Genomic DNA, 26,961 nt, shown 5'->3' on the forward strand with positions numbered 1-26,961 from the left:
TCTATTGTGTATGTATTAATCGGCATCTGTGGGTGAACAGCAAAGAAAGAATTTCATTGCACAGAGAAATGCCTTTTCTCTTGTGACACATGACAATAAACACTTTGAATCTTGAATCTTTGTCAGTGGAAACTGTAAAATTTATGACAACACAGCTAAAAGGTTTTTCTCACATTTTCTAAATCCTTCCAGTGGGCCGGATTGGACTTTTTGCCGGCCGAGTCTGGCCCCCCCGAGCCTTATGTTTGTTTTGGACACACATAACATGACTGGATTCATTTCATAGAGTATTGAACTGAACAATAGGGTTCGCATCATGATACCCCCCCCCCCCACACACACACACACATATTTGCTAATTTCTGCCTAACGATATTTTTTTTCCTCGTGGCGTTGCCCTTGGTGACTGACACTGCGCTTGTCACATTATGCTCAAGTTGCTTCTCTTGTCATAACGGCAGAGCAATCTGGTGCGTGTAACCGGATCCTGTTTGAATGCAGGGAAATGAATGAAACATGTGACAAGGTGTGATTAGGTATTCGCCAATCTCGCTGGGTGTTTGTTGACAGATGGGTCTTTTGTCAGAGTAATTTGTTCAACAGAACAACCAAGCAGATAATTACCTGTTTCTTTTGTGGCTATTAGGCCCATTGTTGTGTTGAAGGGGGGAAAAACATTCTAATAGTGAATATTCATCACACATTAGGGCAACCGAATGGAAGCTGGCCTGAGGCAACATGTTTTTCTTTCTTATTTTCTAATAATGCTTGTTTTGTAACACGCTGGACTTGTTCGATCCACCTTCTGTGCCTGCTACTTTGTTATTATAACGTCTGTGCGAATTTGCATGTCATTTCAAACAGAGCGCAGTTTTGTTTTTATTTCCAAAAAGAGAGGGTTTTTTTTATCTGGTCTTGATAAGCTTCAAGTTTTTTTTGAAATTTTATTTGTCCTTTCACTCTATGGCCGCATGTAGTTGCAGATTAGACCCCCGCCCATTCATCCGGGATGCAAATAAACATGATAGGGCATTAAGAGGCTTGAGCGGAAAGGGGTGTGACAAAGGTGTTGTGTTTCAACTCAAACCACCTGGCGAGGAGACACTTAAGGCGCGCAGGTTCAGGGTGCTGGCGCATTACAGAGACACCAGTCGCTCAGAGAAGTCCAAAACACCTTAATGATTTCACCGTAAACAGTTTTGCAGGACTCGTAGACTTTTTTTTTTTTTTTAACCCTCTCCTCTGAGCGATGGAAAATAGGATCCGACCCCTTGGTCTGACCGATCATACCTCCGGCCCGCTCGGTAGCCTGCCGGTACCCCCTTCCCTTCTGCGTCCTCCGCCTCTCTTCCTCCAGGCTTGCAACCCCACGCTGGAGAGGGGATACCCCCGAACCCCGAAGTGTGCCAGGTGCAGGAACCACGGCGTGGTCTCTGCGCTCAAAGGCCACAAGCGCTTTTGTCGCTGGAGAGACTGCGTGTGCGCAAAGTGCACACTGATTGCAGAGAGGCAGCGGGTGATGGCCGCGCAGGTGGCGTTGAGGAGGCAGCAGGCTCAGGAAGAGAGCGAGGCCCGGGATCTTCGGCTCTTGTACCCCTGCACTGGGATCGGAGGGGAAGCAGGGATCCCTCAGAGATCGTCCATTATCGCCGGGGTACCCGTATCTGCCAGCAGTACTCCTGCAGCTCCCTGTTTCGATGTTTTTGGGAGTGAGAATCAGAAAGACGGTGAGTTGAAATGTGAGACTGTATACTTTGTCTTCATAACTATTTTAATACACAACAATGTTCTTCTTTTTGGTTCCTCTGCAGCTTTGGTGAACTTTGATTACCCCGTGCGCATTTAATTTAAAAGCTGTTGTCCCTTTTCTTTCATCCGTAGCTACAGTTTCAGAGGACAAATTAAGCAAATACAACTTTTACAACGGATTCATGGGCCGACCCCTGTTTGCACCCCATTCTCCACGGCTGCCCTCTCCAAGTGACAAGAAAGAGCTGTCTTCCAGCAAGGACAGCGGCGGAAGTCAATCCCCTGCGATGGATCACCGCTCAGACCACACAGAGAGCCCGCAGAGGTCACTTCCCTCCTCGGATCCAGAGTCGGGGAGCGAGTCGGAGAAGCCCAATGAGTATCTGAGCCCGGACCGTGACCCCACCGACATCATGGCTAAGATCTTCCCCCATCAGAAACGGGACACTCTGGAGTCTATGGTGAGAACGTGCAAAGGTGACATTGTCAAATCCATTGAGCTGGCGTTGAACTCCAAAGAGAACAAAATTGACGCTGACAGCGCGCGCAGGCCTTCTGCGGGACTGCCCGGAGGGCTCGGTGCTCTGGGGGCCAAGTCTGCTTTCTCCCCGCTGCACATGCACGCGTCCCCAGGGGGAGACAGCCTGTACGGCCTCAGCCCTCGCCTGGGCGTCAGCCCCCTGCGGCTGGCCTATCCCTCCGCTAACGGCGGCATGGCAGGTTTCATGTCTCCATACATGACATCAGGACTGATGCCAGTGTTCCCACTGCGTCCACCCTTGGACTCTTATTCCCTCCCCGGCATGATCCGAGACCTGTCTTACATCCAAAGCAAGGAGTCTCTATGCAATGCAGGCCTGTACACACGGCTAAACAGCGAGACCAAATAAAAAAGGGACACATGGAAATAAATAATAATAATAAAAAAGTTAACTGTAGCTTTTAAATGACCGCTTTTCAAGTGCCTCGAACCACAATGGTGTACTAAAATCTGACGACTTAATGCTTTTTTTTCTTAATGTAAATTTTGCAGATTGTTTATTATGAATAGAGTTATCTTTTCTCGTTTTACACATTTTGTATTCATTTCGTGCAGATATATAAAATGATGAAGTGAGTCTTGTCGATGTGTTTTTTGTTTGTCTTTTAGCAGATAAAAAAAGAAAAGGGGAAAAACAACTGCATGTGTAGCACTCAAAACTAACAAAAACCGGGCTTTGTCCCACGATAAGTCTTCTGTTTCTTTCTCTTCCCCCCCCTGTTTCGTTCCACACATTTTAGTTCAGGCTTATTTAAGTGCAGTAGTCGTAAATATGTTATATGTGGAAGTGACCTTGGTGATGTCTGTGCTTGTGAAGGAGCTCCAGCTGACTACAAAAGATGTCTGCTGGCTCTCTAAAAAAGGCTACACTTAAATAAAGTGCTTCAACTTTATACTCCCATTTCTAAAATGTAAATAAAGCCGTAAGTGCAGTAAATCTTAATCAAATTCGTCCTCTTTTTCGCCTCAGCTGCCGTTCTCCCCTGCGATTGGTCGGTGGATGATCACACGAACCTTAAACTAGAAACCAATAGAAAGCCTCAGAAGCGCCACGAGACCGCGTGTTTCAGGAAGTCGGGACACGGCAATTTGAGATGCTGGCGGTGCAGTGTTTGAAACAGCCTTGAGCGGGATTTTATGAGGCAGGAGGCGCTGACATGCGTGTCTACATTATTGTCGCTGCTGTGTTTTGGTGTGGTTATGTGGACTCGCGGAAAGTAAGAGGAATATCCTCGTCCTGTAAGTCCATTCTTCCCTTTTAGCTTCCAGCTAGGTAGCTGCCAAATATATACAGAAACAGCTACGTGGTGCTGAAGCTTTGGCAGCTCCTGGTTTCAGACGCAGGCAGCACGTTACAAGCTGTGATAACAGAGTACACAGCATAATAATGGTACACAACATGAGTGTGTAGTAGCAACACAACACAAACCTGCTGTTTTACCTTCCCCAGAGGATCCGTGCTAAGACACTATAAGCGCTCACACTGATGCACAATGTTTGGCTGCAATTCTGGTTGCACCTCAGAGCCAGCAGCGATTACAAAAGTGGGCGTTTGCTTTTATTTTGTAACAGATAAAAGGTTCTACAGGGAGAGGAAGTCGTTTCTGTGCATAGATGGGTCGAGAATGATCCCATTTGAGCAGGTGAACGACGACTACTGCGACTGTGAAGATGGCTCAGATGAACCAGGTAAAAGGTTAATCAGTGGGGCCAGCGGGCCTCTGTCTGTCAGTCTGTCTGGTCACTGTGACTCTGTTGGAAAATCAGTGTTTTACTTTAAAGACTTTTGAAGTTTTCTGCGCTCAGATCAGCTGCATGTGTTTTGGGGGGCAAAACACATGCAGCTGATCTGCACAAAGCAGACGCCGATTTTAAAAGTGCATGCTTTTACATCCTGGGAAGTGTGAGGGAAAAACTGTACACAACAAAAACATAGACTGTCAATACCGAAGACATGCACTGCGTGGACAAAACAATAAACCATGTAAACAAGAAGCCATGAGAACAAGAACCCCCACCAAGGCAGCTCCCTCTCTGGGAAGTATTTACTTTGTATTTTGTACATATTCATATTGTTTTCTTTCTTATTTTTAAACATACTTCTAGAAGTCTGTAGTTAAGTAAAAGCAAGTGCAAAGTGCAGGCTTTTGTTGTTTGCCCTGCTGAAACCCATTTTAATATGCTTGGCGTAATTTTGATTGCAATACTTTTCAAAAATTTATATGCCCACAGGATGTGTGCAGCCTTTATGCCATTGTTTAGTGAAATTTGTTGAATAATAAATATCAAGTGTCAAAAGCCCCCCCCCCCCCCCTAAAAACAAATAAAAATTATACATTTTAATGTAGTCAAATTGTTATGTATTTAATGATTACAATCTACATAATTACAATCTATTATTGTGATGTAAATGGCAAAGTAAGAATAAATTAATTCAGCTAAAGTCAAATAGTATCTCTTGGCAACATGTTTTTGTCAGTCTGAAAACGTATTATTTTAAATAGCTTTATATAGCATTATTATCACTTCACCTGCAGATTAATCTACTAACCTTTGAAGGAGAGGTCAGAGATCAAATGTGACATGATATTTTAAATTGTTAAATCCTACTTTATATGCTGACAACACCCAGCACTCTTGAAGGATCATAGTTGTAGGTTATACGTTTTTTTTTTCTTTCAGTTTTCGACCAATAAATCATTAAATTGATCTTGAAGACTTTGGTGGACGTAAACCAAGTTTTAATAGATTGTTAACATGACCCTGCCCTACACAGCTACAAAGTTTTATCAGAATTATCTCAAAACTTTTCAAGCTATTGTGATATGCAAACTCTACCATACCCTCCTTAGCAAACATAGTTACTGGATATTTTGCAGGGTTTAAATATTAAAAGATAGATGGCATTTTCTCGTGTAGCATAAACGGGAAAAGACAGAGGAGAAACATCCCCGATTTCATTATGCAGTTGTGGCTTTTATCGTTATGCTTTAAATCAAAGTCACACATCATTTACAGTTTGGATGTGGGGCACAGGGCTGCGGCTAACCTTTGCCAACACTAACCAGATTTTGAAATTTTAAAAAGACACACACACAAAATAATGATTAAAAACAAAAACAAACCCCATCAAGAATACAAATAAATGTTTAAAAGTTTGAATTTTTAGAAACAGTAATCAGGTGGCTAATGTCTTTGCAAGCGTTGTGAACAGTTCAAGGTAAATTCATTTGTTTCTGCACATTAGTTTATAATGCAGTGCTGACCAGTTTTCCTTGCTCCATGTAGGCACTTCAGCCTGTCCTCATGGCCGATTCTACTGCACCAATCTGGGTTTTCGCCCGCACTACATCCCATCATCCAGAGTCAATGATGGCATCTGTGGTAAGGCTGTGGTTTAATATTGTGTCTTACTGTCGGCTGGTAGCCGCCTTTTCTGTTTGGATGTCATCAGGGCAACTTGCGGTCCTGGAAATCCCCGCTGAGTGGAAACTACTGCAGAGGCGGGTTGAGTAACTTGGCAGGTATTCATAGATTAAAGCCTACAGCCGTCATAGAGCACAGGGAACATTGTCCTATCACAGATACTGTATATCAGTTTTAATGTATCTGTTGTTTGGTTATGAAGATATGTTAATACTTTTATTTTCACATGTTGGACATATTATAGCTGAGGAGAATAAAGCCTGACTGATTTATTGTCAGGCTGATATTCTCTATTTGTCGTTGATCACTTTAGGCATTTAAAATAGATGATGAATGAAAATTAAAACAATAAAGAACAGATGGGAGAAGCGCCCTTCAGGCATGCTATGAATGTTGATGTTACATAGTTTATCCACCAGAGGGCAGTGTGCAACTTTAGCATGCCTCAGACGCAAACACTATGCTGAGGGGAAACAGGTAAGTACATAACTGAACAAAACAAACTTTAGGGAAATCTCGTTATGTTTTATATGTCTGAAAGAAAAAATAATTGGAATATCGGATTTTCATATCACAAAATATCGGTCTCAAAAACACGGTATCGGTCGAGCTGTGACTACAACAGATAAATGTTGGCAACCTCCATCATTAAATTCCTCTTATTTACTGATACATGGCTGATGTTAGTGAGTTTGGGTGATATATCAGTGTTACAGAAGGTCATCTACTAAGTTAGTGGTTTGATCCCTGGCTGCTCCAGTCTGCATGTCAAAGTGTCCTTGGGCAAGTTGCTCTCCGATGTGTTGTTAGAAAGGACATCTCTCTATTAGTCTGTTTACCATCCAGCTGTGGTCTTCCACTTACCTGACTGTTGGTCCCTGGTGGGTGGGGCTGAAGTCTGTCCAATTTGAAAAATCATAGATAGACTTTTTTTTTAACTCCCTAAAACTTAGCATTGTTATTGGCACCAAAGTAATGGTAAATGGCCTGTATTTGTATAGCGCTTTACTAGTCCTTAAGGACCCCAAAGCGCTTTACACATCCAGTCATCCACCCATTCACACACTGGTGATAGCAAGGTACGTTGTAGCCACAGCCACCCTGGGGCGCACTGACAGAGGTGAGGCTGCCGGACACTGGCGCCACCGGGCCCTCTAACCACCACCAGTAGGCAACGGATGAAGTGTCTTGCCCAAGGACACAACGACCGAGACTGTCCAAGCCAGGTCTCGAACCGGCAACCTTCCGATTACAAGGCGAACTCCCAACTCTTGAGCCACAATCGCCCCATATGAGTTATCTCTCAAGTTTTTTTTTCTACGTCTCTTTGTGTATTTTGTTAATGCAATAGCATCCCAACCACGTAATCATAAACACGCTGTCGGGTCTTCATCAAAATAACTTAAAGTCCTGATTTTACCGAGTAAAAACTTGTTGTTTACTTTCCCTCTTGTGTATTTTGCAGACACGGGCAGGAATTTATGTTTTGCTCGATGTGCAGATGCTGACATGTTGATGTACGCACTCTCAGTCTTTTTTGTAGCGCAAACAAATGACGTAGCTTCAACAAACAGAACATGGCTGCCTTCACACAAATGCAGATGCGTACATACAGTCACTTCCCTCGCTCAGCTTTCCTTGAAAAACATCCTGCTTCTATTATTCTCAAGGCTTTCTTCCATTCTTTCTTGCCACATGCGCTGCCTAATCAGGTAGTTTTTCAGCCTCCCTTTCTTTTCCACTTTTGTTCTCCAGTAGCTCGCCACTTTGGATAAATTCAATACATTCTGCTGCTGACATCTCTGCTCTGTCACCAGCTCGTTCTGCAGCAGTAGCAATAGACGGCATGTAACCATCGCAGGAAATAAAGCTGAAGGAATGAAGCATGAAAGAGCGGCAGGAGAATATTTCCCAAAGCCACCCTCACCCTTTCCTCTTTCCTTTTATTCTGCTCCCACTTGTCTTCTTCTCATACCTTCTCTGCTTTGAATGGAGCCACTTAATAGCTAATTCATCATCGCTTTTCCTCTTTGACTGGTTGTTCAGAGACATTCATTGGCTTCCCTTTTTGGACTGTAATGCTCTCTTTCGATGGGTCACCAATGGGGTTCTGGATAATTGAGAGATTTCACACTGTGCCCACTCTCTTGGGTGAAACATCAGAGAAAGAGCCAGATCTGAGCACTTACAAAACACCATGCAGCTGATGTTATAAGTGGCTGAAATCAAGAGACCTTTCTTCGAAGCGCAGAGAGATGTCACGCAGACCTAAAGATTTAATCTTCAATTTTAAGGACGAAGATTTCCTGGGTGGCTCAACATGAAAGAGAATATACATTTGTCAGCATAATTAATTACATTTTAATCGTGTGGCTTCTCGTGATTAAATACGCACGATGCTGTAAATGTGTGCTCAACCAGAAGAACACAAAGCAAAAGCCAGGAAAGCGCTCCCTAAATCATCGCTTGATGACCTGCCTGCTTATGCCAATCACAGCTGTTCCCTGCACCGCACAGCACGAGCTTTCCCAAATGCACTTGACCGCAGCGATATACTGTAGATAAAAGGCCATTACTGCAAAGCAACACAACTGTCATATTCAACTGCCTCAAAACACAACACAAGCTGCAGAATGATGAAAACCGAGAAAAACATTGCAACAGCTGCTAATGTGAATCATCCGGCTTCAGCTCAGACGTCGATACTTTATTGTTATTACTGTCATTACACAGAAATGTTTTGTTTTATGCAGTGTGTTGAAGTTTTAAAGGATAATCTGATAGAGCACGACTGATATGGGATTTTTAAAAAGCGCACCGATATTTGGTGATTTAAAAATCCGATATTTTGATGCACTGGTTAATTTTTTCTTTCTTTCACACGCAATAAACGTAACAATATAATTACACATAACAATAGCACATTGTTATATGTAGCGATATTCCGTTGCACTGCTCGTCTTTGCTGGGATCGTCTGGTTGTTTTTGGTCTTGCCTATAGAAAAGTACCGGTGGTGCCCTCTTGTGGATAAACTATGCAACTGCAACCCTTGTAACATTGTTGAAGGGCGTTCTTCTTTACTTTTTAAATTTGAATTTTGTGTCAAATGCTGATGCTTATATAAAGGCAAAGAGCTAATATTGACTTGTGATATTGCGTTGTCTGACACTCTGGGAGATACACTTCTTTGAGTTAGTGGTGGCAAAAACCTGCAATCCTCAAGGCACCACATGGGGCTGTATCCAAAATGAAGTCACTCTTGAAACAGTCTCATGTTAAAATAGGCAACTGTACTTAAGCAAGAAAGAAAAATCATATTTACATGCTGGTAGAAAAAAAGTTTTGCTCCATAAACATAATTTACACCTAATTGAAGTCGCTGAACTTGACCTTTCAACCACATTTATGGTGCTGGTGCTTTTTGGAGCTCTATTACTGGAGTTGTCTGAGCTATATTATCCAATAACATGCCTTGCTGTGTCGTTAATTGAACTGACAGCCTATCCAAGATGTCTGTGCTTCAGCAAGTGAAATTCTATTTTATTTCTATGTTGCTTAGCAGTGTCTGCGCTGCACCCATACACTGAGCTGATGCACTTTTCTAACCAGCGTTTTCAGCCATGGTCACTTCTGGTTCCAAAAAACCCCAACAGCTTTAAACCTGAGCTTCACAAAGCGCTGTCAGGTGTCACAGTGGATACATCACCATGGTTTCTAGCCTTAGTGCTGTGCTAAGCTACAGTACTGTGCAGAAGTCTTCTGTCCTCCAGTATGTACAGAAGAGGTCAATTGAATAATTGGTATAATAGTGAGTGTTTGTCTGTAAAACTTAGTGCAGGCTCTGTTATGGGCTGTATTTCAGCCAGTTTTGTTGGGGATCAAAATCGATGGTATTATGAACACAGAAAAGTATCATCAGATGTTGATTCACTGTGCAATACCATCTGGAACAAGTCAGCTTCATATTTGAGCATGACAACGATCCCAAACGTGCTGCCAATGCAGTAAAACGAGTCATGGATTGGCCTCCCCAGAGTCTGGAGCTCAACATTATTGAAGAAGAGTGGGATCAGAAAACAGAATAAACAGCAGCCAACATCCAACGAGCTTTGAATGTCCTTTAAGAAGTCTAGAGAACTATTCCTGAAGACTACTTAAAGAAATTCCAAGAAAGCTGCCTAAGACGGTTCAGGGTGTGTTAAAGATGCCGTCGAAGTTTCTCTTGACTCACTACAAGAATTCATTGGCTTAAAGTTTCAGCTCAGTTTTCCCGTAGCATATTTGTGTTTATTGTTTGTTATCGTTTTAATGAAAAAAACTGTGTATTATATGTGGGAAAGCAAAATATTGCTTTTGCAGAAAGCATCTTGTATTTTTTTTGTTGTGTATGAGTTTAAAAAAACAAACTTTGATCTGTTGTGTAGTAATTGAGTAAGACATTGTAAACATCTCCGTTCTGACAATGTGGTATGCTTTTCCTGTTTTGGTCTGTGTGCATTGGATTGGTTTCTCCTGTGTGTCTTTGCCAGATTGCTGCGATGCTTCCGATGAATACAACAGCCACACTCGCTGCCAGAACACTTGCTGGTCAGTCGATTCGAAATTGAGATTCGGTATTTATGTATTAACACATGTGCAGTTTGACTCGAAATATGTCGCCAGACGCCAGAGGGTCCAGTTATTTAAAAACAAATATCCAAATGTGAAAAGATATTCATGCGGTCTGATATAAAACAGATCTTTGAGGGGAATTCACCATCATCTGAATAGAAAGCTGCTTATCGTAGCAGCAGTATGATGGACTCTGCAGTGAATCTGTTACTGTGCCACCAGGGGGCATGGTGTCACTGTGATTTAAAAACTCAGGGCTGTGTGTGCATCACAAAATTGTATTGAAGAGTTCATCTGTTAAATGCAAATGTGACTCACGACCTTCTTGCAAATTTTTCCTCCTCCTCCTTTTTGCTTTAAACTGCTGCCACCACCCAGAGCCTTTTTTGTTCCTGGGAGATAATTTAGATAAGTTATAAATTACACGGCGCAAAGGTGGAAGGTCCCTGAATACAGATGTTTATAAGAATTCATTTTCCTGCCGCGATGTATTTATCATGTTTTTCTGAGCTGAGCTGCAAAGATGGACGATGCTGCGGCGCAGAAACGCAGCCCGCTCTGTATATGTCGCTAACCCACTTCTTTTGTTGACAGTCCTCTATTATTTCATTCACCGCTCCATTCGTCTCGAAGCCGCGTACAAGCAGAGTGTATCTCATTATGTTTTCACAAGGTCCGCACTCATATTGTGTTTGCCAGGCTTCAGAAACAATTTAGCTGAGCCGCAGAGCATCGGCCCCCATCTTATTTACTCTTCTATTTTCCCATTTGGATTCCTGCTGCATCGCAGGCCCTTAAAAATTGGATTGCGCCATCTCGGTGACCATAACAGGAGCGGCTGGCGTTTTCTCAGTAATGATGGGACTGTGCTTCCTCTCTTTCTCTCGCTCGCCTTTCCTCCAGGAATCTAGGACAGAGAGAGAGGGCGTACGTGGAGGGCCAGATGAGGACCTTGGATGAAGGTTTGCGACTCAAGCAGCAGCTGATTGAGGAGGGAGTGCTGCTCTGGAGGGAGAAACAGGTAAAAAAAAAATTCTTGTAGAAGTTCCAGCTATTATACGGCATGTGTTTGAAAACCACCCGAAAAGTAGATCAGTTCGTGTTCACACTGGAACTAAGTCGTCGTCTAAGCACGGCCTCTACGTCAGGAGAAAACTTGGAGAACTTTTGTGATTTCGAGTTTAGAGGTTACAAAACTATTACAGAACTGATTAACAGGTTTGAAGCAGTCTTCCTCAAAGCAAAGAGTTAAATTAGTGATACAGCAGGGTAACATTACACTGAGTTGGTTTCTCTCACCTGTCTAGTTCAGCATCACAGTGGAATTGGAGAATCACCTGTTAACCTAACATGCATGTCTTTGGACTGCTGGAGTGATTGGAGGGAAATTGCACGTGCACACAAGAAGGCCCCCAGCTGGTGGCTTCAGCACCACCGTGAGTCTATAGGGTCCAATAGGGGGTCCATGACCCTCATAGGGCTTAAAATCTGCGACTCTCCACCAGTTGTTCTTAGAACTGAAGAAGCTTCTTGGATGAGAGGTGAAACATCTTAAAGAAGTCCAGACGCTTTTCTTTCCAAGCTCCATAGATTATGATGACCTGGATGACTGAGAACCTTCAGACGAGTCTAGAGACACATTTGTAAAGCGCTTTGAACCAACAGCTGGCTAAGATGAATGTGATAGCTCTAATAAGAAAAGCTAGTGGATTATATTGTACAGGAAAGCAGTTCTGGTTAGGGGACTAAAGGTAAATGTACAGTGCTTGTAGTTAGGATATAAAGACACTTGGTTAACTGTTGTTCTGCGTGTGCTGCCATACAGTGGCTTCTACAGCGTTTTTTAGCTAACAGTTGACGGAAAGGTTAATTTGCTTTCATATATGCTGCGCTCAGAGCATTGCTATTGAGCAGTGAGCAGCTTGTGATGCCGTTTTGATCATACATGTTCGCAGCACCTGCTGCTACAGGCGTCTGTTGTGCTCCCAGCACCAGTTTCCAGCACCAGCCTTAGCCTGCTGTGCAGGTACTTTTTGCCTTATCACAGTAAGAAGCTCGCTGCTTCCTAGCTGTCAAAAAAAAAGCCCTGCTATTTTCCTCCCTCCATTATGTTACTTGGATCGTGTCGTTTTAGTTGATCAATTCATGTCATTTCCTGCTGAGTGGCCTCCAGTTTTAGCACAACAGACATCACTATGCTATATAATGCGTCACGTCTCAGATTCGAATTCTAGTTCGTACTGTTATCTGTAACCCATAAACATCATCATACTCTGCTCCTGCCACCTTACTTTGCATTTTATTGTGTCTCTTAAGGAATTCAGCTGTGACTATACTTCATTTGCCGTCGCTTTAAAGCAGTAAGGAGTAAATGACTGGGTGTAAATCAGCACCAGTAAACAAGTACGTGAGCAATCAGGCCTTTTTTTTCTCTCTTTTTGACTCCTTTGCAGAACTTGGGGTCGAGCAGCGACTGCTTTACAGTTTTTCCTCTCCATTTGCACATTTACTTCAGCGAGCACTGAGCCAATTTAGAGACGGACTCCTGGAGTTTGGTGCAAATTATATGGTAAATTTGGCAGCTGCGGATCTCCGAGGACGCTTCAGTGGTCTCATTACTTAATGCATTAGTGGCCTTTAGAAACTACAAGTTACTTTCCAACACTGCAGCACCTACAGCTTTAAGTGTATTAGCGATTGAAATGGCAGCAACTGAGTGTTGTTCATCATCATTATTTGGATTTTGGACTCTTTGTTGATGCAGCACATTTACACTGTTCTGACTTTTTTCAGGGCTGCTATGAATCCTTGTTATTTCCTGCCCTGATTATTCATTTCTAAGGTATCTTGAAGGATACAGCTGTTTAAATCTTGCAGCGCTTATAAAAGATTTCAGGGAAAGAAAAGAGAAAGAAACCACTTGTTTACAGCACAGATTTGTCTGAAGGCCACTTTTTATCACACTCACATGTGCGAGCTCACACATGTCTGATTTGCCAGCTGGTGATCCCTGGGTTTTTACCCTGCACTCTGCTCTGTTTTCCTTTCTTTTTCTTTCCCCCCCCTCTCCGTGTTCTTTTCGGTGGCAGCTGATTGGCAGATCGAGGCTGAAGTGTCACCCGGCCCTCCTAGCCCTGCCGCACTTTGCGATCCTCTTTTCTCAGCGTGTCTCTGTTGATATGGCAGGGTTACCTCCGGGGCCTCGTGTTGGAAACCTTACACAATGACTCAAAAATGAACCCTTCCTGTGGTTCAAGAGGAAACTGTTAAAGAAAACACTTGCGATCAAACTTTAACCAAAAAAACAAAACAAATTAGAAGCTGAGCGTGGCGTTGTAGCCTCACGTGCCAAAGAACAAGCAGAAATGGGAACGCTGCTGTTAATTGAATACAAATTGGTATTCAATAAAACCCATTTCACAATGTTTGCTGTTTATTGGTCCACTCTTAAAAGTACATGTTAAAGCAGGAAATGAAGTGCAGCGTCAGCCGTTCCTTATCCTCAGAATCACTTTTCTCTACTTTTTTTGTTTTTAATTCTTTGAAGAATTTGCAACAGCGAGAAGCTTTATATTAGTTTCTGGTGTTTTCTACTTCTTTTCTTACACAATGGAAGAACTTTTTGCATGTTATGGGTGTTTTTTCCACAAGTAAATATGTTCTTGTACTCCTCATAATGGAGCCCATAAATCACCGCTGCAAGCTGAAGGTGTCTAAGCAAGCAGCATGGCCTAGAAAGGTAGTCATCCCTAGCTGAACCTCGCAGAATCCATCACTGCATTATGAGAGTCTCTGAGGACAGATTGGAAGGCAGAGTTGACACACACACACGTGCACACACACACGCACGCGAACAAGGAGCTGCTGCTCTTTCATATTAATTGGTCCATTACAGAGAGTGATGATAGGTTATGCTTGGTTGTCAAAAGCTGTCGTATTTGGTGCGACAGCAACACCTCCTGATGCAAGTGATTTAAATAGTCCATTGTGCAGGCCCGGCTGCTGTGGTACAAGTTTTTGTAAATACACGGTGTTGGTTGGTTCTCTTCCGGAGCTAGACGAGGAAACGGAAAGAGAGAACAGGGAAATTCTCGTGCTTCTGTTTGTCTGTCAGTTTATCTCTCAATAATAGTCTCTGTGCTTTGTTTATCATTAAGAATGTTATTATAATGATGTTAGCATATGTCTGCGTGTAGCCTATGGCCTCCTTAACTGGTGGGCCAATATCAGTGAAACTTTGCATGATTATAGTCACATGAATAGTGATTATTAACATTTATATGTTTTCAAAAAAGATTTATTACAAATCCCAGTTCTTTTGATTTATGCATTCATCACCCGCCTGCAAATACAATGTTAGGTTAGTGCGTTTGTTTCATGTGCGACTGTCAACATATACTTCCAAAATTTGTATCAGCGATGGAATTTTGTTCAAGATGCAGCTAAATACGGGATGAAGAACTTTACAAAGTGCCACGAGTCTGCTAGTGTCTATAATCACAGTGTACACAGGAATGAAATGGTTTTGAGTGCTAAACATCAACATCCACACATGCTTGCTTCAACAGTGCTAACATGCTGCTATCAAGCAGGTGGGAGGTTTTCTTATGGACATACAGCAGCTGCTCTGACATTAACCACTGGTTTGTAAAATCCTATTTTGATGCCTCGATAGAATTTGAGTTCTAACACGTCACAATATAATTAGCTATAGAGAAAAAGGACTATATGTACTAATCTATAAGTATGTTAATTTCATTATTAAAGCTTTTAAGATGGTTGACTCAAATGCCCTCAAGTGGCCATTCAATGAACTGCGGTTTTTGGCATTTCTGCGTTGGCTTCGTTTTACTGCTCTGGAGGTTTATAATTGTATTTTCCATGCTACCATTAAAGGAACAAGCACGAAAAATGGATGGTGTTGGCATTCTCATTAGTTCTGTAGGTATTTGAAATGCTGAGCAAAATAAAACTTTGATTCGATGATGCTGCTAGATATGCATCAGTGGATCATCAGCATTATTACAACTTATTCATGCTCACTCTGTGGTTGACGTTCAAGTCCGTGTCAAATTTGATTCCAACGCATTTGTTAGTTGCTGAAACATTTCACCTTAAACTGCAACTGTTGGCTCCATGCACCAAAAAGTTGAGTCTGTTCATCTGGACGTAGCGTTTTCAGTGGGAGAGTGGTTGAGTTAAACAGAAACAGCCTGTTTCCAAAATGTTTAGAGTCGATATCTGGAAACATTGTATAATAAAGTAATGAGCCAACCAAACGACAGAGAAATTAACATTACTTAAGAAACGGTCTCTGTTTTTTAAAAAGTGTGGCAGTACTGTGTAGGTTGTCCCAATCTGTAACAACAGTACAAGCCTAATACGAAATGTTGTGATATCGCTTTACTTTTCTGGGCTTGTTTCTGTGCGTTGTCTTTCTGCAGCCACTATCCAATACTTGAGACTTATTAAACTGAACAATAGCCAAATTTATGAACATCACATATGAACGCTAATGTTCTTTGGGCTAGTGCAGCTTGCATGAAAGTTGCATTTCCAAAGGACGTTGATTAAAAAAACCCCACAGTTAGATTCAAGATTGTAATCAGTCAGATTTAAGACCAATGCAAACTGTTGCTGCTATCTTGCATGCTGACTGTAAGGTATAGTTATAAATAGCTATAAATTTGACAAAGTTGGCCATGTTTTTTCTATTTTTTTGTTTTCATGTCATCTCATTAGGCCCAGCTCAGAGAGCTCCAGCAGGTGGCAGAAGACCTGCAGGTCAAGTTGGAGGAACACAGGAGGAAAAAACACGAAGCCGACCGACTCAAAGAGCAAACATTAAAGGCACTGGAAGCAGGGAACGGTGGTAAGGGTCGTGCCATTTTTAATCGGAGTCATTTAAATCTATTTGCTCCTTTCACCAAATTGCTTCAGTTTGTGGACAGCAGTTAGGCAATTTTAGCAGCTGCAGGGCAACTTTCATTTCATTTCAGCTCGATCTTGCATTGAGCAAAAGTAAATTGGCCTGAGAACCTCAGGTCACACGGTCAGGATAACAAATGGCAGAAGATAGGGAGGAGCTGGAAGGGTTAAATACAGATGCCTGTGTCGTTGAAATAAGCGGACTGGGAGAGGATTGCTGAGCAACAGCATATTGCATTTCCCCCAGCTCTCTTTTTAGGTTCCACAAGCCTTCGGAGAGAAGTTGCTTATGACTCACTGGAAAATTCCCTTATCACTGCAAGCACAAGCTGGCTCGGCATTTAAATGACGTTCAGACTTGTGTATGTGAACGTATTGAAAGTAGTGAGGCTGGATGGGAAACGGGCTCAGTCGTTTTTAGCTCTGTAGTCCACGTGGATTTAGAATCATTAAGTCTGTGTTGGGAAGGCAGGGCATGGAGACCGTTTGGGTTAAGTTCGCGTAATTTTAGATTTAGTTTTAGATTTCTAGCTTGTTGCAGCACAGATATTAAAACAGTCCTTCATGTTATGCCTTATAACACACAGAAATAGGATTTATTAATGTTTTAAACTTCTGTCTTATTCTTTGCTCATCCATATATCAAACAGCACACACCTAGATATTGTATAGTGCTGGTAATTGATTCTGCCTGGTGTTCAAAATAAAAGTTTTGATTGCAATAAAGGTCATTTGACTTTGGAGCTTCTCAGAGCACACATCCATCATGCCTCCCAAGGTGTGCAAGCTGACCTTTGCTAGTCGTCACCCCCCCACCCCCACGTGTTCCCTGCGCCATCATCATTCACTTCCGTTACTGCTCATCTTCAAGTTTTTGCAACCATCAGTTTTCATTTCTGTGGTCGTGTTGGCAGGTGTTGTCTATGTTTTGTCATCCATCTGGGGTCTTATTTTGCAGTTTTAATAAATGTGTGAGTTCATGTGTGTGTATGGCTTCTTCAAAGTTCCAGTCTTTGTCCTGCTTATGACATTACTTGTTGGTGAATGTTCATTTATCTGCTAACAGTAGGAGCTGAAAAATGTATTGATGTGACGGTGTATCTTATTGACTTTTTTTCTCTTTCGCTGTGGTGTGGATTCACTGCTGCCAAATCCTAATATCTTTATTTAAAGATTGCAGGTGCTCTAGATGGATTCCCACAGCAGTTAAACTCCCTGAATCACTGCATTATGACTCATTGAGGTGGTGCTTATTAAATGAATGAGTGTAAGTGAACAGAAGTTAAACAACTCAGGCTAAAGAAGAAGGAACTCATGGAGGACAGTTAGGACAATGCATGCAACCAGCTCTATTTTCTCCTTTTTTAGAGGCATTTTTCAGATGTTGTAGCGTCGTACTGCAGGATTACTGTATCGCAGTATAATTGTTATTATTATGGAATATCATGATAGTATTTGTATAATGAGTTAAGGCCTTTAAACACTGGATATGTAAATTCTATAAATTCTTAATGCAGACGGTCACACCAACTATGTAATTCACATGACAAATTTGCGACATTTATTCTTTCGAACCAAGCTCGCTTTTTACAAATGATCAGATCTGGATAAACAGATCTGACCAGTCAAACCGCTGCATTTGGTAACAAGTGCGCCTGTAGCTCAAAATGAACACCACTACTGAATATAGAAATAATAAAATGGTTCAGTTTTACCTCAGACACTCTTGGACTCTTGAACAAGAGTTCAAAGTACAAAAGTGGCCATGATACAGTGTCAACTCCTGGACCAAACAATGAAATTTCCCCCCGTTGCTGCCTTCTTTTAAGAATTGGACATACCCAGAATCTCCGTTTCCTCCTTTTCTTGTTTAGAAACATTAGGACTAGCTCATCATCGCTTGGTGCAGACTTCATTTCTTTCACAGTGGGTTTCTTGAAGACAAACATTTTGGCATGTATATATGTTACACAACAAGTTTGGATCTGAAAAATCCAGAATTTCCTGTCATGTTTTTCCAACAGGCTCCGTGTGTGATGGCCTTCACTTTGTGATTTGTACTACTGATCTATAACTTGATGGCTATGATTTGGCTAAAACATAATCCTGATGTTTTTGATTCATTTCAGGAACCACCTGCCTTTAAAAAAAACAACAAAAAAACAAACAAACTCTAGGATGTAATTTAAGGGTCACCAGTTTTACTCCAGTTTTAAATTAAAACCTTATTACTCATTGTTTTGTTTTTACAATTGTTACTTTTACAAACACATTTTCATTGCATAGGGTTAATCTCAGGTCTACATGAAAATTGCAAAACACAATGAACTAAATTACCACATTTTCTTTTATGTCACTGTAACTCTGCAGCATGTTTGTCAGTGTCACAGTTTTGAAATAATAATTAAGAAAGCCTCTTCAGTTAGTTACCTTAATTATACATTTGGGTCGCAAGAAACATTCGATAAAACAATTGCCTTAAACGACCTTTTAACGTTGTACTTGTGAGGACACGCATTGAGTTACAAACAAATATAGAAACATCACAACGAGACAGACACTTTTTTCCACGAATATCTTGTCTTTCCATTTCTGACCTGTCAGTCGCATGAGTCAAAATAAGAATGAAAAGCCAGAAGAACAACCAGCTGAGCCTGCAAAGTAGAACTTAACAGTCTCTCCCTTTACAGCGCCTGTCGCTCAAACGTGTCTCCAGGGCTTCACGCGCAGTTATTGAGAAGTTTTAAAGGGCCAGGTTATTTGTACCCTCAAAGAAAATTAGTTTCTTGTGGCACATTGTGTGCGATACAGTGAAAGAAATATTGCAGGACTTTTTGCGGGTCTCAGACGTGACAGGACAACATTCTAAGTCGTATTGATTTCGATATGTGTGGCATATAGTTCATGCGTTTATTAGATTCTAAACAAGCACCATGCATTTGCCATTTTCCTTCTTTTAAATTATCAAATTAGTTTGTTAAGGAACTAAAACTCAGTCAATGAGTCCAACCTTCACATATGTCCCATTTTTATTAGGAATATGCTTGTTCATAGACACAGCTGGGTTACTCAGTGCTCTTCTTTTAGCAAAGCAGTGGGCTTGATTTTCCTTTTTTTCCCATTTTGCCGAGCATGTTGGGAAATCAGCAGTAAATCCTCATTGAATAGCAAAGACTTTGTTATTCCCAGCTAATGAGAAAGGACGCTGATCGTGTGCGGTTGTTTTCTTTCCGTCTTAATGGCATCCATGATAAGCCTTGGGTTCACGTCGAGGTCTCCTCCCTCTTTAATGATGTTTGCTTGATATTAACTCCATCATATAGAGGCACAGTTTACGACTCGTGCTAGTTTCTCTCTTTTACTGTACATCCAGTAATGCAAAGCTACGCAGACTTGAAGTTCATCCATAGTTTGAGGGGATTTCCTTAAGTTCATTGGTAATCCAATGGTTGACCTGATTTCTCTAGCAGACCGCTTTGCAAACCACTTCCATTCTGCTCGTGTGCAGTTGTGGATGGCCTGTAGCATGAATACAGAGATTGCAGAATGCCAAGGCGGCCAAATAGGCTTAGTTTGCTGTCGTTATAGCACACCACACACATTTTCCACATGTAATTCAAAGAGTTCATCAAAGGCTGGTTATATTTAAAAAGTACACTCATACATTTTGGTTGTAAACAGTAAAACTCCAAATGGGGAAAATATTCTGGACCACGCAGTTCAACCCACTTTATAATTATATTGAAACAGAGTCGACTCAGATGTTTGATGTGTGGGCGTACCTGAATACATTAGTTGCTAAATGCATCTTAAAAAAAAATACACATATTGTGTTCAACAAGCGTAGCTATTTTTACAGCTATTTGTGCAGCTGCCATGAACATAAGGACGACCCAAACTTTTGTAACACAGATAATTTTAATAATCACTTTATCTAACAGTTATTTCTTCAGTTTATTTAAATTTTTTTTAATTTTTTTTTAATTTTTAAATTTCAACCGAATTCAATGTCGTTTTGTTTTTTCAAAATTGCTCTTCCACGTTTCATCAATCAGGAGCAACGAAAGTGATCTTTGTAAGAAGCAAACATCCAAAGCTACTTACAGTTTTGCATCTTATAACTAAAATAGAGTGTTAGGATTGTTTTCAGAGAAGTTAGGATGGTGTAAGAAATGTTGAATTTTAAAAAGAAGTTTGCTGCTTTATCCAAAATATTACCAAGACATACTAATTTAAATGACAAGTGTCTTTGCAATTTGGCAAGTTTAAAACTGGCTCATTAAACTGACTTGTTTCAAAATAATACTTACTGAACATTGGCGCTATCTAAGATCCTGTATCTTTCCCAGACAATTTTTTAATAGTACAAGTTGGGGATAAATCAGGCCTGCTGTAGATTTCTGCTAATAAGGCCCATTGTATGGACTGATCTGAAGCGGGTGTGTAGTCTGAGTCTGGCATTGGGGCCATCGCCTCTACCATATCTGCTTAACATGAACATAGTATACTGTGTTGGGAAGGTTACTTTTAAAATGTATTCCACGACAGATTACAGATTACATGCCCCAAAATGTATTTTGTAACGTATTCCGTTACGTTACTCAATGAGAGTAACGTACTCAATGAGAGTAACGTATTCTGAATTATTGGAATTAATAATCTATCATGCCTTTTTACAACTACACGAATGTACTATTGCTGTGTGATTTATTGCTATTACTAAATGGATACTTGCCATACCAATACCAACTAGATTTTTAAATCCTAACATAAAATGAGTAACAGTAGGTGGACATTAGGTAAAGCTGCACTTTTTGCAGTGATCTCGTATAGAAAACTATTCCGCACGTATCTAAAACAGGTCCGCGGCTCCAAACCATAGTAAAGGGACCGCTGGCTAATACGTTGGGTTTGTGTCGGGCTCGTAGCCGAAAACTAGCTTTACTTTGTTGTCTGGGTCAACTTTGCTAGCGAGAGACAGAGAGAGGCATTGAAAGGCTCCAACGGAACTTATTGTTTCGGAGGAAAACACGAACACTGTGTACAGTCGAGTCTTAATAGCTTACTTACAACTGGGCTACACTGCCCATGAGGCTACATTCTTTAGGGCTATGCCTGCAACACTCTGCCTTCATATTAAATCATTTTTTGAATAATAATTTTTAAAAATATTTCTTCACGTCATTATGCGGGCCGCAAGTAGAGGTGACATGGGCCGCGAGATTGAGACAAAGAGCCTCTTAATGCGTGTTTTGTTTGGGTTTCCACTGGCGTGGAATTACCAAAAATAGAGAGGGCATAGCCTAACATATAAAACAGGAAAAGGCCGCCGTGGAATCCATTTATTTCAACAAAGTAACTGTATTCTGAATACCACTCTTTTGAACGGTAACTGTAATAGAATACAGTTACTCATATTTTGTATTTTAAATACGTAACAGCGGTACATGTATTCCATTACTCCCCAACACTGATAGTAGAACATACTAATATAGAGCATAGTATGTGTGTGATACAAGCTTATTGTCTTTATTCCTGAAGGCATCAAATAAAGATGGGATTCAGTATTCTTTATTTGATTTCTTTTAAGTGGACTTTGACTTGCTGTGTAAAAGTCTTGAGCCACCCCTCATTTCTTTGTATTTTAATTTCCTGTTATTTTGATTGAAGTTTCCTTGAGAAACAGTTGTTTTGACTTTACGAAGGTCTTTTAAAGCTTTACAGATTTATGAATCACTGAAGGATTAAAAAAGGCACCTAACTCAAGGGATAAACCAGTGTCGTGTCGACACATAGCAGACAACTCATCAAAGAACCAAATGTAAATTGTATCTTCAGGCACTTTGTTACCAACATCTCGTCAAAAAACTCATTATTTGTTCACATTTCTTTAGTTGAATTTCTGAAAAATGCAGTAAGTAGTATTAAAAAACAGTAAAAAAAAAAAAAAACTAATTTTTTTAACAGCATCATTCATAAAGAACTGCTAGCCATAAACTTGGCTTATTGTATGAAGTATGAGGAAATGTAGGACTAGTATTTGCTTGTTAGAATTTCACAAATTTTGGTTTAGATACTGTATTTCCATGTGTGTTTGTACATATTTGAATAAACTGATGTCCTCTTTTCCCATTTTCCAAGCAAAATATAAAGAAATTGGGTGTCGCTCAAGAGTTTTGCACAGTACTGTATATGTAAGGAAATCTCTGTATAAAAATTGTTTGAAGGAGAAATAGACTATAAGCCCGTCTTTAATGTGCATTCACATGTAAATGCAAATGCTAATAGTAGGTTAGAATAGGAAGAGATTAACTGAATCCAACAAAATATGTATTGTTGGAATATATTAATATAGAGAATGTCTGTATCTTTGTATATGAAGGATGTACTAACCACTTAGAGTGTCTGCTATCTTGCCTCTGAGGATTCGAGTAGTTCCCCTGAGCTAACCTATATGGACCAGATCCAGTCATAAACACTGGCTGTACTATTACATCCTATTCTCTGGAAACCAGGGTCCATTATGAATTCAAAAGGCTACAGGTTCTTGATCTTTATTTCTAATAAAACATGATTTGCACAAAGGAAAATAACAAAAAATCTTGTCTACCTGACTGTAGACTTTATAAAACTTATGTCTTGTTGAAATAATGCAGTAACACGTGTTGCAGCAGGCATTGTCTTCTTGTTCTGAACTCTAACAGAGCGCTTCATATCCCCGCTTATACGTCTTCTCTCCAGATAAGGAAACGCTTGATTGTCCTTGTAGAGCAAAACAAACAGTGTCAAACATAAAAGAGTTCAGAAGGTCCCATAAGGCTTGACATTTTCAGTCAAGCAGCAAAAGCCCAAACTGAAAACAGAGCTTCACTCTGAAATTCCATTAAATTTGATATATTTTTAAAGTATTTTTGTGGTAATTTAGTCCTAAAGCAGGACTGAGTGATGGTAGCTCTGCTAAGCTCTCCACAGAGAATGTAGACTAGTTTTATTCTTTCATCTTTATTAATTGTACCTTGTAATTTAATAGTTGATTTTTCGAGTTACGAATACCCGAGCTTCCTTGCAGCACAATCATTTATCTCATTTGTAAAACCTGCGTGTCATATCAGTTTCAGGTTGTTAAAACATTTCCTGGAAAAATCACTCACAGCCACGTGGGAACCTTGAAAAGAGTTCTGGGAATAAGGCAATTAGCTCAGCAACTGTAATCACAACCTTGATGAATTTATGAGCAAACTCTAATGAGTAAGATATTGATTTTGTACACTGCAACGCTCTCATTGTGCTGCAGTGTTTTTTCATTTTTCCATTCTGATGCTCACCGTTAAACGCACCGTTTAGGTTCAAATATTTATTTTCAGGTTTCTATCAGTATTTCCAGTCTTGTCATCCCATCGATAAAGCAAAAACAAAAAAAGATTCTACCTGCAGCGTTTGATCTATTTCCATTTCAAAGTATTTTTTTTTTTCATACAGAAAACTGTAATTTCCCTTCTTGGAAATCTTGCCTATGGTGTATAAAAGACAGGACAATGTGTGTTTTCTTAGCCTTGGAGTGCAGCGCGAGCCTACAATAACAAAGCTCTGTGTGGATAACATGGTCTGTAGGCTAGGCGTAGATCTGCAGTCTCCCGCTGATATGTTCCATTTCCCTCTGTTCTCTTTGTGCCTCTCTTTTATTTTACGAGTGTGCCGTGATATTGCCCGAGCAACATGGGTGGATGACTGATGGTGTCCATTAGTAAACATAGTCCCCTATATGTGCCGTCGGCCTAAAGAGCCAATGTCTTGAACCTCTTTCCCCAATTTTTCTTTTTTTTTTTTGTTTGTTCTCCCTCCTCCTCTCTCCTCTTTTATTTTCCCCATTCCTCTCGACTCTTCCTCTTACCTTTTGCCAACCAACCCCCACCCCACCCACCGCCCTCCAATCCCCTGCATCCACTCTATCTTTTTTTCTTCCCCTGCCTTCGTCTCCATCCATCCTCCTTATGGTTGTTTTTCATAGCTATGGCTCTGCAGTAGAGCGAGGGATGAGACCATTTCTCTTGCTCCTTTAGTGCGCTCACTTTTTTTTTTTTTTTTGCGAGACAGAGCGGCCAGAGGATGGGTTGAGAATGTCAAGCATTAGGTTGGGAATAGAGTGCTGTTCAAACAAAAGAATAAGCCACTAATATGACAGATGCTGTGTGTATTGCAGGAGAATATTAGCAAATCTTGTTTAACTCCCGGGGTTGAATACAGTCAACAAACAGAGGGTGGGGTGACGGGAATCTGGCTTCTCCGTAGACGTTTGCAGCTCCCGGTCATGTTTCAGGTGTCAAGGAGTGGCGTAGGATCTAGTATCTTTTAAAACTTTTAATCCCACAAACAGCATGCCTTAATAAATATGGATTTATTTTGGCAAAGATGGGTTTGAGAAAAGGGATCATTTTTTAAACCCCCCTGCATCACACACTGAACACAGTTGCTTTACTGTACACTGGGAAGAAATGCTAATTTCAAAATGAGCTTTTCTGTAATTAGTACAGAAAGATAATTGCGGCGGATGTGCAATTAGCATTATGTAAAGTGTTTTTCCCCAGACTTAGGGGCCAATCAGTTTACCCCTCGTACATTCTCTGCTCTGCCGATGACACGGGAGATGCTCAGTGCTGAACATAAGAGAACTTCCTCTCCTTTCCACTCGCAGTGAATGCGGATTCGCAGAATGAATCGGTTGGGGTCACATGCTCGCTGGAAAAAGGGGGTTGAGGAAGTTTTTGCGTCTCCTTTTCATCTGCCTGTGTACATGAATGGAGAAGAGGGAAATCACTGTCATACCAGCCGTTACAGCACAAAGCCTCCTGATTGCATTCTGGACTCTGCCATGCTTTTTTCTTTTCCTACAGGGAAACCAAATGTTCTTGCACAGCGTGACTGACTCATTGCCTGATTGCCCTCCACACCCCCCCCACACCCCATATTTTTTAAATCCAGCTCCATCCTTTTCTTCATTCCTGCCTCTCAGTTTGCATTCAGATGGAAGTTGTTGCTATTTAAACAATCACATAATTCTACAGTAACACGTGATTTTTTTATTTTATTTTTATTTTAGGTCTCATCAGACATCAGAACAGCTCCGTTACCAGCATTTTCCATTTATTGGACACCAATAAAGATGGCAGGTAAATAACTTGTATTCAGACTCTTTTGAGTCCTGTTTTTGTTTTCATGCTCTGGCCAGTGCTGCCCATTCTAGTGAGTCCAGAAACCTGCACTCATATGCGTATGAAGTGTCAGCCTTATAATGCTAACCCCACCCCACCCCCAAGCTAGAACCATATTCTATTAATACTTTGTTGATTACGCAGGCAAAGTTTTGCATAATAAAGATCCACTGATTCAGGTTTTGAAGGCTACCAGTGATGTTTTTATACTGAAATAGTTTTTCCTTGTTGGGTTCTGCTCTTGCCAGGGTGAATGGGCTTTTTGTCGCATTATTTCATTGCTAAGAAATCGAATACTACAAAAAAAAAAATATTATGTCGTCATCCAGCACTCTGCAGAAGTCTTCAGCCACCCCTTATTTCTTTATATATTGCTTCCAAGGAGCCAGACTTTAATGTAATTTGTTTAAAGTGACCTTGTGCAATATTTCTTCAGGCTTTCTGAAGAGCTATTAAACAGAAACTTGACATATTGGAACGGTGTGTGGTGTCTCCCTGCGACCTCCCCTGTACACTTAATGATGGGTTTTCACACCTCACGATTTATCAGTAAAGTCGGGGTTTGACTACCATTGCAATACTTTCTGGGTTTTTCCAAAAGAAGCTGTGTAGGCAGCGACTACAGTCACTAACTTCTAATGCAAACCCAGTTATCTTGTTCTATAAACAGGCCTGAAATATAACAGAAACCACTCAGTTCTGAAAAATATTTCAAGGCTTACTCATAAAGACTTCAGAAATAGGACAAATTCAGCAAAGACCTGATACAGGATGTGAGTGATGTATCTGGCCCTTCAACTGATCCAAAAGGCCATTCTTAAGGATGGGAAACAGGGTATGCCAGTTTACACAAGAACGGGACTGAAGATCCATTGCAACAGGTCTAACGGAGTGATGACTCTTGTCAATAGGTGTTGGGGATCTTGTCAAAATGTATGAAATTATGACCATGGAAAAGCATGGTTAGAGTTTGATACACCTTGTAAGACAATCTGGAAAGCATCTGATTCGCTATGGCTGCCAACACACTGCCAAAGCAGTAATACCATACCTGGATAGAAACACGATCAGTCATGGATTGGCCTCCCCCAGAACCCGGACCACTGCATTCTTGGAGCGGTGTGGGATCATCTAGCAGCCAAGATCCAAAGAAGAGCTTTGAATGTCCTTCAAGAAGTCTGGAGAACTAGTAATTTCTTGTAATTACAGAAAGGACAAGAAAGCTGCATAAGAGAGCTAAAGTTAAGTGCTGAATTTAAATCGTTTGTTACATTTTATCTTTTTTTCCTGACAAATGATCGCCTGTCTTTGAACATTGTTCTCTCCAAATTGATTGGTGACAAAGGCCAGTCATTAATTTACCGGCCACTAGCAGTCAAATGAAACTGTACCACAAAACACGAAATAACAACCACAAAAAAAAATAAAAAAATACTGTTGAAGAAGTTCCTTTAATTTCCGGCAGAGTGAATCGGAGAGTTTTAGGAAATATTATC

The 26,961-nt window shown here is 40.9% G+C and overlaps 2 protein-coding genes across 2 annotated transcripts in view; both read left to right on the top strand.

The window, feature by feature from the left end:
• Positions 1-1,068: 1,068 nt before the first annotated feature.
• On the top strand, positions 1,069-2,944 carry LOC120721783 (doublesex- and mab-3-related transcription factor A1-like). Its single transcript, XM_040012326.1, has 2 exons — positions 1,069-1,727; positions 1,882-2,944. The coding sequence occupies exons 1-2, from the start codon at positions 1,250-1,252 to the stop codon at positions 2,637-2,639; spliced, it is 1,236 nt and encodes a 411-aa protein (XP_039868260.1). The 5' UTR covers positions 1,069-1,249; the 3' UTR covers positions 2,640-2,944.
• A 406-nt stretch (positions 2,945-3,350) lies between these two features.
• Positions 3,351-26,961, top strand: part of LOC120721782 (glucosidase 2 subunit beta-like) — a 162,303-nt gene continuing 138,692 nt past the window's right edge. The window contains exons 1-7 of the mRNA XM_040012325.1: positions 3,351-3,529; positions 3,863-3,979; positions 5,579-5,674; positions 10,247-10,304; positions 11,232-11,349; positions 16,071-16,200; positions 25,354-25,423. Of these exons, the coding sequence (XP_039868259.1) occupies positions 3,448-3,529; positions 3,863-3,979; positions 5,579-5,674; positions 10,247-10,304; positions 11,232-11,349; positions 16,071-16,200; positions 25,354-25,423 (671 nt within the window). The 5' untranslated portion in view covers positions 3,351-3,447. The remainder of the gene's footprint in view (positions 3,530-3,862; positions 3,980-5,578; positions 5,675-10,246; positions 10,305-11,231; positions 11,350-16,070; positions 16,201-25,353; positions 25,424-26,961) is intronic.

Source organism: Simochromis diagramma, unplaced genomic scaffold (genome assembly GCF_900408965.1).
Source record: "Simochromis diagramma unplaced genomic scaffold, fSimDia1.1 OVJJ01000604.1, whole genome shotgun sequence".
NCBI classification, from domain to species: domain Eukaryota; kingdom Metazoa; phylum Chordata; class Actinopteri; order Cichliformes; family Cichlidae; genus Simochromis; species Simochromis diagramma.